A 12,602-nucleotide genomic window follows, 5' to 3' on the forward strand; every position below is an offset into this window, starting at 1 on the left:
GCTGAAATATTGCTGAGAACGGCGTTAAACATTTCCTCCAGGTTTATACAGCACATATACACGTCAGTATCACAGACAAGTTCAATACTTATGTCAATGGATATTTCGTTTGTGTGTCTTGTAGGTCGTGTATACGAAATTCAAAGAGAGAGAGAGTTGTGCATATTTCCTTTAATGACACCATTTTTTTCGGAACATACGACCAAACAAAGAACCGCCTGCTATGGTATATCAGCATTTTATAGTTAAATCGACACGTCTAGCAAAACTACCCTTTACATGGCAACCCAAAATACATATTAACTCACACACGGCACCATTTTGGTCCTCATGAAGCAGTTTTTGAGCTATTAAACATATTGTTACAGGCACGTCCGTGTACAGTGAGATCGGCTCCACAGCATGTCAGTACCCTTTGTTCGTTACAAATGTCTATTCAATGATCTTCTAAAGCATTGTATATATTCCCATTTTGACTGGTTCATATTGCTTCTCAACATACCTTAACGACCTTGAAGTTTACCCATTTACCATGACAGGCAAATGAATGAGATTAATAGATGTATTTCATATAAGACAGTGATCGCTCATTCCCAACGGTTAAAGCATTGACGACCTATGGTCAAAAACCTGGGCTCAATATGTACAGGCCTTTTGTATGGCATCTGGGTTTGAATATTGCATATCGTGTTTGTAGCACCTAACACTCAAATGGATCTTCGACTCTGACCAAGACACCCCTTCTGTGTCTTTCTACGTTACATTGCTCATTATAGGAACACAAGTGATAAAATCACCCCTCTTAACTGCACACGATCTATATGATCACATTCCAATGACTTAGCTTTCTTCAGCTTTGTAAACCTTCACATAGCCGTCAACCTGGGTCACAGCGAGTAGGTTCCTACCCAATATATACACCCCACAAGGTTTAGTCAGTGAGTTCTCCTCCGTTAGAATCTTCTTCACTAGGGCCCCTTTTGGAGATACGAGGTGAATAGAGTTACCGTCCCTGTCCACCAACACAGCATGATTCGCTACATCACATGCGACCCCCAGCGGACATTCCAATGCGTCTTCACCTTTGGGTTTGTAGGTGAACTTGGTCGTTCCATCTTCGTGAACAACAAGCATCAAACGTCTTCCGCTGTCCGATACCACAAAATAACCTTTAGGTGACTGGGTGAGGTACAAGGGTCTTGAAATGACAGCTTTCTCTGATTTCTGGGTGTAGATGGTCTTGAGGAAAGCGCCAGTTTGAGATATGAGATCAATTGTGTCGCAGTTATTGGTGCCAACAAGCAGGGAGCCATCTTGCGTTCCTGTGATATAGGCATACTGCTTCTTTGTCTTCACCTGAGCCAGGATTCTTAGAGTTCCAAAAATCGAGAAGAACAGCAACAGCTTTTTGGTCATGACAGTGACGACTATTTTGCTGTTAGAGATCACGGCGATTCGGGATGGAACATCGGGAATTGGCACACGAGTTAGGACCTTCCCGTTTGCATTGAACTTTTTTAGACATTTGTTATCTCTGTCAGTCAGGATAACATCACCACCACTCAAGATGACTACGTCAGTCAAGAGAGGCTCGGCGCAGTCTTCTCGGGTACCGCCATGAAAGCATGCAACAAGCGACATCTTCCCCTCCCACGGAGAATCCAGAGGAGAAGCTAGTCCATTAGGAGTAGCTTCGCCATCTGTCGATATAACAACCTCTCCAAGATTTAAAGTCCTCTCGAGTTTCGTCACTGCTTTCTCGTTTCCTATGAATGATATGTTGTTTTCTTGGCTCTGATGACATAACTGGGAACATTCAAGCAAGTACTGATCCACCCGCTCTGACATTGCTTTTTCAATCTCAAGCAGTTCGCCATGACCATTCATTGACATTGCACATTCAAACACATCAACTGATTTTTGAACACAAGACCTGAGTGTTTGTCCTTTGAAGATGTCCAACTGGACTTTACTGCTTTCCTCTTGATAACGTTCCTCTATTTCTTTCAACGTTTCCTTTTCCTTCTCAAGAATTGCACTGACGAGATGTTCCCTCAGTGTCTGGACTGACTCAATCGCTCGCTGTTTCTGCTCATCTAGACGTGCCAGTCTTGCACGTCTAGGTTCCAGTTTTGCTCCCGTGTCCAAATAGGCTTTTGTAAGAAATTCATGTATGGTATTGAATGTTAGCATGTTCATGTCTACAGCTTCTTGTAGTGAAATCACATCCTTGCATTTCCTATGGAGTGTTGACACACATTTCTGACATATAAGCTTTCGACACGAAGGGCAAAAGTCTGCAGCAGTTTGTTCAGGATGGGTGTGACACGTGACCTGCGACTCGTCCAACCTGGACATGACACTCTGGGATCTCTCTGGAAGGTCCAGTTCCTGATCAGAGTTGGGATTTTGTTCTCGAGGATCCTCTCTCTTGTCATCGTCCGAGTCAGAAATCTCCACGCTGTCATCATCGTTGGTGGTGGTTTCCGCACCTTGATTACAGATTTCCAAATAGCCCTTCAGGAATTTGCATTCTCGCTCTGTCACAGGAGCAGGTAGTAGTTTGCTGCCATCATAGTTACACATTGGACATGCTGTGGATCGTGCTAACCGTCTGTGTTGATTCAAGCAACAGCCGCAGAAGACGTGTAGGCATGGTAACAATTTCGGATCCTTCAACTTCTCATTGCAGATAATACATATAGATAAATCTTCGTCACTAATATCCGCCATATTTGATACCTAAAACAGAAAAGGACAGGTTTAGACAACTGTATGTAGAGTAAGAGATTCGGTTCGAAAGGACTATCGTCATAACGAATATTCTATGCCAGGGAGGAATCTTTCCGTTGGAAGACATATATTTTTGTGTATAACAAGCATTTTGGAAAGTCTCATATGAAAAACAAAAAATGTGTTTTGTTGTGTTGGTTGTTTTACACCGCCCTCAGCAATGTTCCAGCTAGTTTACATCATTCTGACCTGGACCAGGCAATTCAGTGGTTGATATCATGAGCATCGGTCTACGCAGTTGGGATACAAGGACACGTGTCAAAGAAAGCTAGCGAACGTGACCACCCGATCCCGTTAGTCTCCTGTTCCGACAAACATGGGTTGCTAAAGACCACTTGTAATCCACATCTTCAATGACACCATTTGAGCACCATCTGACACCAAATGAGATGTATTTATCAGATCCGTCTCCATGATTAGTGATTATACGGACTGATGGCGACCGTATAAACGAGGTTTCAATGTGCCGAGATAGCATATGTATAGATAGGTATGTTTTCAGTTTAGAACAAAAAAAACCAAAAACTTCAGACTTCATAAAAAGTACGGATTGCTATCGCACGATCCTTGTGACATATTGCTGGTATTGAGATAGCATATTCTTATTCTCATGAATACGATTTAACTGATATCGTCACTCGTGTGCTGTGTCACCTCATCGTCACTGCGATCGGCTTTCAGAGATTCCGTGCCTGTGTTAACAATTCACAAACTGCCTGACTTGTGTTTTTTTTTCAATTCCATAGCATGTGCAAATTGTATGATATGTCGCTTCTCCGATTATAACACGATCTGGGTGATCTGATTATTGCTGTTAGCAGTATGATGTGATCCCCTTGCAGTGTCGTGCGGGGAGTCTTTAAACGTAGTACTTGTTATTTCCCTGACTAGAGTTTTCTCGAAGGGTTACCATAAGCAGTTGCGCATTCGTTTTAAAACTGTAGCTCAGAACCACACTGACCTGGTGCGATCCAAAGTCATTGAAAAGTCAATGACAGGTAATTGTGTAGATTCGAAAAGTTTGATCCTCGGAATTTTCTTGTGGGAAATCTTTAAACAGTAAAATGAGAAAAAAACCATTGTACAACATAATCATAACGTTAAGTTAGATTTGAAACAAATGGAGCGTACAAAAGACACTGATTAAAGATTATCTATCCTTTGCTGCAGCACCTTATGAGACTCCATCTTATACAGTTATACAGTTTATCCAAAGTGCTTCAATTATGCTGAAGATGACCTCATGTTTCAGAAGACTGTCCAACATGTTCATCCCACGTTTTAACTTAGATTAGTTTCCAGTATAATTCAATGACGAATCTTTATGGTGTTTATGTTAAGCTTAAGTTCAAACCTTCTACTTTTTAATGTTTTGTAGATTCATAACGATTAATCCTGCCAAAACTCTTCACAATATGTTACCTCACTGGCGGGCATTATTACATGTGTATATCTCCAATACCAGTATGTAGAATGTTGTAATAACAACGAGTATGCAATTATTTGGTAGTTTAGAAGGAAATAGCTATTGTTCTTTGTCTGTGACAGAGTAAAGGAAACAATGCCGAGGGCAGTCACTGACCTATATCCAGGTCGCGATCACGGGACAATACCTCAGGTGTGGTATGTGGCCGTTATGGTATCAACAAAGGCGTCGGTCAATATACGCACCTGTTTGCATGACTAATCAACTACGGCTTAGCAGCTAGAAAATGAATCTGTTCTTAAGTGCGGTCAACACAAACAACAAACAACAGAACCAGCACATACACACGGGTACACACGAGCACGCATATATTGATACACATGAACGTACAAAGCACATACACCCACATGTACCCATATTGCATCAAACACATACACATTCAAGCACACACACCAATCCGCCACACATACATAAATACGACCCACTCATTTATACATGTGTATATACTCCAACGCACACACACACGCACACATACACACACACACACAGTTTACAAAACATGCACCCACTTTTATACGCATATGCATATCTCCACACACACGCATACAAAATGCCCCCTATTCAAATGCACATGTATGTATCATCCAAAACACGCACACACGCACACACGCACGCACACACACGCACACACAGATGTCCACCTATTCACATGCGCATGTACTTATCCTCCAACACACACTGTCAGTGGCAATATGTCTACTCTAATTTGTAACTGTCACACGAGCGTAGCATAACAAACATAAGCTTATCCGTATACTACCAACATATCGCGAACATATTTTTACAAACAATCTGTGTATATTCACAACACCATGGAGAGTACACACCGAATGAGCGAGTATATTTTTACGCCGCTTTTAGCAATATTCAAGCAATGTCACGACGGTGGACACCAGGGTCTTCATACATTCTACCCATGCGCTAGCACAGAAGAAAAGACTTCGAAATACACAGTAACCTGTAAGGATATTCTATACATCCCAACGTTCATAAACACAGGAGACAGCAGTAAGTAAAGCCACGCATATAACGAATCCACATAAACCACATATTATAGCTTGCTATAGCCGTAGTTCGTCGCATTTCGACTAAAATATGCAGAAAGAGATTAGGACCCCAAAACATCTCGTTATGAACCTGTTTGCATAAACGTGTTCATTATAAACGTAGTTCGCAGTATGGCCTGCTCGTAAACATATCTCCCACAAAGCTGAGACGCAATATCTTGGGTGACAATGGTAATGAGCATGGGTAGGCATAACGCTGTACAGTAAGTAGGCATAACGCTGTACAGTAAGTAAAGCAGTGTACCTACTGACAAGCAGCCATATAACGATGAGACCTCCTCGCCTTGAGCAGCATGTGTAGATCACACTGACGTTAAATGACAGCGTAGTTGCAGTGAACACCACCCGATATTGTGTGTTAATAGACAATATACGTGAAAGGAGAACACTTCCTACCTCTGTCGGCTGATCATACACCGCTTCTCACGGGCCATGCACTGGTTGTCAGGTTTTAGAAACTCAATAAACAGATCGACCCGGTTGGTGTTGCATGTCTACACATGACTGTTTCACGCATGCAGTCACTTGTAATAGATTCCTTAACCCTTACTGCGCTCAAAATAGGCTGATTGAGCTGGACTGTATTGCTCGGTCACACTAATCTCATTGAACAGATTAGGCCTTATGTTCCGTAACAGACGGCTTATGGATTTTCTTTCCTGAAACTATTACGCTAGGCCGGTAGGGAAATGAAAAAAATATATATATTTGTGCATAGAATTGTGTTCTTATTCATTTCTTACTTCGTTTGTTTGTATATTTATTCTTCATTCATTCCTTTTATGATGATATGCATATTGTTATGCATGCTAACAGAATTGTGAATATATAAGTTCAAAACTAGAGACTAGTAAATCTGCCGAAATATATTCCAGTCGGTGTGAATAACGAAAACTGTTTACTCGTGATGAAAACTTTACTAAAACTGTGATGAGAATATGAGAATAGGTGTTCACAAATGGGGGGGGGGGGACATGAGTAAGTTCTGAATATGCTTACAAAGTGTGAAACCTATATCTCCTATATCTACGTCGTCATAATTGTTGTTTGCGTCACAAAACTGTATTCATTTACTAGGGTGGAGGTGATTTGATATTCGCGCAGTTAAATATACCGGTGATGTATAGACAGTACATCATGCATGTGTATATCTCCTTTAACAAATTCAAAGCACGTTCTTTTCAGTATATCAGTAAATCAGCAAACAACGCGACGAGCCGAACATGCATGAATATCATAGACTTAACTTTGATTCTCTGATTACTGGTGTGGGCTTAATCAGACACTGTGCGTGTAACCAATGACGTTGTGGTTGAATAATTACAACATGCTAACAACAAACAAATGTCACAAGTTGGAGCCTGATGGATAAACATGCGATAAATACACCTGTGTTAGTTGATCCTTTGATGTGTCACCAAGTTTAAGGTACCTTTAACGCGCGGGCGACCAACGTCGACCTCAGCACAAATTATATTGATTGTTGCTAACGCCCCTGTTGAGGATAAGAAGTGTTTAGATATGTGCCCCCGGGCTGCTTCACGGAAAATGGTAGCGATTGTGAACAACTCATTTAGATAGCTGGTTGATCGGGCAGCTTATCATCGGATATGACATTTAGTCTGACTTAACCATGTGCTAAGGCTTGTGGAACAACCCCGAGTACATGATATTTTGATAGAGTTGTAACCGACACTGTAGTAAAGACATGATAATAATTCCTATTTATAACGAATCTGTTTCTGCTTTGCATGCGCACGGCGATAACGCATTATTAACCCGGATAGCTCAGACTGGCTACGAGGGGTTTGAAGGTAAACAGCTACATGACTTTTCTCACCGGGTACCCATTAAGGGCGGTGCTGCATCTCATTGGTTAAAGTGTTGGCTCGTCACGCCGAAAATGGGTACAATGCGTTAGGTCCATTTCTTGTGTCCCCGGCGTGATACTGATGGAATATTGCTAAAAGCGGCCTTCGTGTAATTTTAAATCAACTCACTCACTCAATACCCATCAACAGCTTGGTGGACAGAAGCAATTTCTCAACAAACCATCCTCCCTGGGGTGAGACCACATGTGTCACATGTGCTTTATTGTGGGGCAGGACTAAGTCCTAGAAACTCTCACGAGTCAAGCGGCCAGGTACGGTCGCCCACATATGAGTCAACTTCATATCATAGTACTGGTTACTGAGAACCGGCTTACTATAACCTTAAATCCAGCCGGGTTAGAATTGGTCTTCAGGAACCTTACTTGTAAGAGGCATGTAGAGGATGGGTGGTCACCATATCAAAGCTGCGTAAGACCGATGCTCATGCTGTTGATCACTGGATTGTCTGGTCACAATTCAATTATTTTCAAACCGTAACCATACAGCCTGAATTTCGGCCTTAATCAACAAACAAAATATACAAGAAGATTTGATTAGAAACAAACTGCAAAAAATCGATGTTTATGTGCCTAATTCAAACTATACAGTCTTGCCCTTCAGTGATAAGGTAAACGATGCATTCAGTACATATCCCTTGGAGAAACAAAACAATGGACATGTCGGTGAGGTCCGGTGACAGTGTTTGACGTTGTTGTCGAAGACAAGCCGAGGTGGACACAGCCTGTTGTCAAAGATCTGCCCGGCGTGACATGAGACGTACACGTTGCAGCCGTTACTGGATTGGTGGTCAAAGTAATGCAATTGAGAATTGTATCAGAGTGTAGGACTGCAGAGTCAGGAATGATGACGGAAGCTAAGTGGGAGAGGATGTCGGAGTAGGTGCTGAGATCGATAAATGAGGTGACGGAAAAGGAAGGTGATAGGGAGAAGAATACAGAAGCGGAGAAGGATTGTGGAGGACAGTGAATAGGATAAGGATGGGAGCAGGATACTTAGTGAAAAAAAACTATAGTGAAGTCAAGGATAGCGAAGCATAGTGAGGAGAATAATGGTGGTGGGTTTAGTGTGGTGGTGAATGAGGATGTGAAGTAGAAACACGATGAATTTACAGTGACAAAAGTGACAATAGTTAAGGGAGAGAAGAAAGGTGTTGAAGTGGATCGAGGACCTGGATAATAATAAGATGTAGTTGCCATGCTTTGAACATATTGTTGTGATCACTTGTATTGCTTGCTCATATTTTCCTTCCATGCAGTTAGTTGTTATGGGGTGATGAATGAATGCTGATGACAGTGAGATGGTTGCAAACGTAAACAAGGAAGGCCGGGAGATATTCATCTGGGAGATGGCCCGGTTCTCAGAATCATCGTACATATCATGGATCACTTGTCAGATGTTCAATGCTTTGTGGAAGGTGATCAATCTGAGACACTGGGAGCACACCTCACTAGTCACTCGCAGTGTACGGTAACTATCATCTTTACCGATACCTCCACAGGGTCCCCGTATAGATATTGAGCAATCAACCCTAGCTAGGGTGTATACCCACGGCAGTGCAACAGATAGTACTGCCTTAATCGATTCAATATAAAACAGCAACGTGATACGTGTGGAGGACTTGTCGCAACAGTTATCACCTGGCCAGTCTGAGAAACAGACACGAACCGTGAAGATCCCGATATGAACTGGTCAATAGTAACTGTATTTTCTTGATGTTCTGCTGCCTGTCATTGTTCTTATTGTCAACTTTCCACTGTCTCCTGGTTATGTGCCAAGTTTGAAAGCAGTACTAGTGCTTATAAAAAAAAGCTGGGCTTGAACCGGATAATCTAAACAATTACAGGCCGGTATCCAATATATTGTATATTTCCAAACTCTTTCTTGCCGAATTCTGAATCACCTGTCATGACATAACATTCTAAATAAGTTGCAATCTGTGTACAGGCCCAATCATAGTACGCAGACTGCCCTGCCTAGAATCTTGAATGATCTACGCCTCGGTATCGACGATGGTAACGCTGCATTGCTCTTGTTGCAGTGTTTTACACTACTGACTACAGTAAACTGTTCAGCAGACTGGACGTCGAGATGGGTATCAAGGGTTCTGCCCTATGTTGGCTGAGATAGACCTCAAACTGTTGCAATTAACAGAATTAAATCTACTCTTACAGCACTTGATTGTGGCTTTCCTCATCGGTCAGTGTTAAGACGAATACTGTTTACTTTGTACACCACCCCGATCAGTTCTGTCATTGGGAAAAATCAAGTGGATTACGATCTTTATGCTGATGATACTCAGTTTCAGAATTTGTTTATACCAAGTCCAGAATCTGCAACAGCAGCTGTCCAATGTATTTCAGACTGTTGTCGTGACAAAAACTTGGATGACGTCAAATGCTCTGAGGATCAGCAGTGAGAAGACCGAATGTATCCTGCTTGGAAAATCTGGTAAACTCATTAAGTGTGAACTGAACAACATCTCTGTCTCTAATGCAACGATTCCATTTGCCGTTAAGGACCTAGGTGTCATTATTGGCCAATCATATGAATCACATAACCAAGATCTACTACCTTCACTTACGTCATATGGCAGAGTCCGACCACTTCCTATCAAGGAAGTTGCTGTCATTCTTTGTCGAAGTCTTGTGTCTTCAAGGATAACCTATTGCAATAGTCTTCTGGCAGGTTCGCCTTCATGCCTAACACATCGATTATAGCAAGTACAGAATACTGCTGGTCACATCACATCTCTCAGTCACAGATATGGCCACATATCTCCAGTGTTACAAGAACTTCATTTCTTCCTATCAAGCACATGCTCAACTTCAAAATCCTATTGTCCGTCTAGATCACTTCGATCAGAAAACTAGGACCCCTTGACAGTACCCAAAGTCAAGGTTACACCATTTGGACAATGTTCTTTCTCTTATGTTGCTTCTAAAGAGTGGAATGATCTTCCTCATCACATCCGTTCTTGCTCTGATTCAGAAGTCTCCTGAAAGCTCATTTCAACAAGCTTTCTATATGTCTGTAAAGGTGCTTTACAGAGTAAGATAGAAATGCAGCAGAGAGGGTTTAGGTGATTCTAGGACAGTCAGGCTGGTAAAAGCTCATCATGAGCTCAGGGCTCAGACCAGACGGCGAATGGGACTGCCAAGTCGAACCCAAACAAGAGCTTTCCAGAGAATATGGGAGCTCCCCAACACTGCAGCCTCCTGCATTCTCAGATTGTCAGGAGGGCTGTGTTCCCTACTCTGTGGAGTACCCGGGCACTCTCCTGATCTGTGCCAAGTGTTCAGGAGGTACCAAACCAAGGGCACCGACAACAAAGGGCAGCCTGACGACAGTGTACTTGGGATGCAAGCGAGACGTTTCAAGGGTATGCGAGGTATGCATATTATCATGCTTTTCCTGAATCTTGCCAGCCACGTTGCTGACAAAAGGGACAGAAAATTCAATGATATAAATAATTTCATTGGCTTTATCAAAAAGGACAAGACCATGTTTGGAGGCTGAAATTCGTATCAGGCTGTATATGGGCCTATTCCATATAAGTTTGAAAGCATCATTTTCGAGGACGCCCTGGACATGTTCAGGGTTGTACCATGGATGGACCTCGGGGTCAAAGCCACAGACATGGTGAAAGCGATAGTAAAAACAGCGACCCATGCCATCATGTCTTTTAAGATCTGCTGTTTGTGCCAAGGGAGGGCGTCCACTGACAAGGTGTTGGACAATCACTGAAAATTCATTGCACACTCGACATTTCATGTTACCATTTTGATTAAGAATCACATTCAGACGATTGCGAGTGAGAAGTGATTTGTCCTGAGTACCGAAAAGGAAACCCTTGGTGAGACCGGCTGACCTCACCCAGGAGAAGGATTGCTCTTCTATTCCACACACTGCATGTAGACACGGTGTAATGGTTTCACTTGGTGAAGGACTTCACCTGGTTTACTCCCATCGCTGTACTGGCCAGGAGTACATTACCATCAACAAAATCAACCTCTGATTTCAGTTTGTGTCCAACAACCTTGACACGCTTAAAATAACTGAGGTTTCCTTGCTTTCATCATGTGTCTTGACATGCATCACCAGAGGATCATCATCATGTCATGTCATGTCCACATTAATCACACCCCGACCTCTATTATCGATTGGGATACATAAACGCGTAAAGAACGAATAAACTCAATTTGGGGGTACTCTTTTTACCACTGTATATGAAAGACTTCTTTTTAGTCATAAACGAAACACCATTTTAAAAAAAAATGTGGTTAAAGATTACCAAAATACCAAGCGCTTAAAAGTTGCTAAAACGCCGTCAGCTTCTCCCTCGCCAGCAAACGAAACCACAGACAGGTTAGGTAACTCTATCGGCACAGCCCTGCAGTGACGCCATAGAAGGAACGATTTCCTGTTAAGGACAGGAGTATTTAATGGATGACAACATCTTTATTGTGAAGAGTCACGACGTCTCGAAGTATATTCTTACTTCTTCATCAGGTGCATGGAACAATGTAGTACAAGGACCTATTTATGTACATGTAGGAACAACAACAGTATGACACAGGAAGCCAGTTTTTAATTGGGGGATGGACAGCAGTGGAAGCGAGGAGAGTTGTTTACCCAGGCATTATTGGTGAGACAAACAATAGGAAGCCAGATGGGGTGGGGTATAATGGACAAGGGAAGCCAGGGAGTGTTAATTCAAGCGTGGGTGATGTTCCTATTGTTTGTTTTACCAATAATGCCTGCGTAAACATCTCTCCTGGCTTCCACTCCTGTCCACCTACAAATAAAAACTCGTGTTTTTATGTGTATCACTTCTAAATGCCATTCAAAGATTTTATGTTAGTTGTATAGAAAATGTGTAGGAAGCTCGTCATTTGGTGATTTCTCGACGTCACCAAAGACATGTCGAATTGTTGTGTTGCCGTCAACTGCTCCTTGAGGTCGGGTGATGGTGTCACTATGCACAGATTTCAACCGGTTGTTACATTGGTTGTTTGTGTATTCGAAAGAAGCGTTGTGGAAGTCTGTGGTATATAGTAAATCGGATGGTTCGCCCCCGCTACCACGCTTCCAGGATAGAAAATGGAGTTCATGTTTCGTCGAGTTTATAAAATCAAGACTGCTTACTACACATTGCTGACCAAAAGGATCTTGCATGAATATAATGCTTTAATCCTCGGAAGCGAGGTTGTGGTCGAAGTGGCAATATTATCCTAAGTAATATTATATCGAACCTCGCCTCGCTTCCAAGAGTGAAATTGTATGTTATAATTTTACAGTGTCATGTAAAATCATAATGTCCATCAATAAAATACATATTTCACTACCAGTGAAAAGTAATTTTGA

At 42.1% G+C, this 12,602-nt stretch overlaps 1 protein-coding gene across 1 annotated transcript; it reads right to left on the bottom strand.

Annotated features, from left to right (window-relative positions):
* Positions 1-155: 155 nt before the first annotated feature.
* On the bottom strand, positions 156-5,869 carry LOC137290645 (tripartite motif-containing protein 2-like). Its single transcript, XM_067821724.1, has 2 exons — positions 5,743-5,869; positions 156-2,742 (listed from the first exon to the last, which is right to left on the bottom strand). Exon 2 carries the CDS (start codon positions 2,731-2,733, stop codon positions 841-843), a length of 1,893 nt encoding a protein of 630 aa, XP_067677825.1. The 5' UTR covers positions 2,734-2,742; positions 5,743-5,869; the 3' UTR covers positions 156-840.
* Between the last annotated feature and the right edge of the window lie 6,733 nt (positions 5,870-12,602).

Source organism: Haliotis asinina, chromosome 1, assembly GCF_037392515.1.
Source record: "Haliotis asinina isolate JCU_RB_2024 chromosome 1, JCU_Hal_asi_v2, whole genome shotgun sequence".
NCBI lineage: Eukaryota > Metazoa > Mollusca > Gastropoda > Lepetellida > Haliotidae > Haliotis > Haliotis asinina.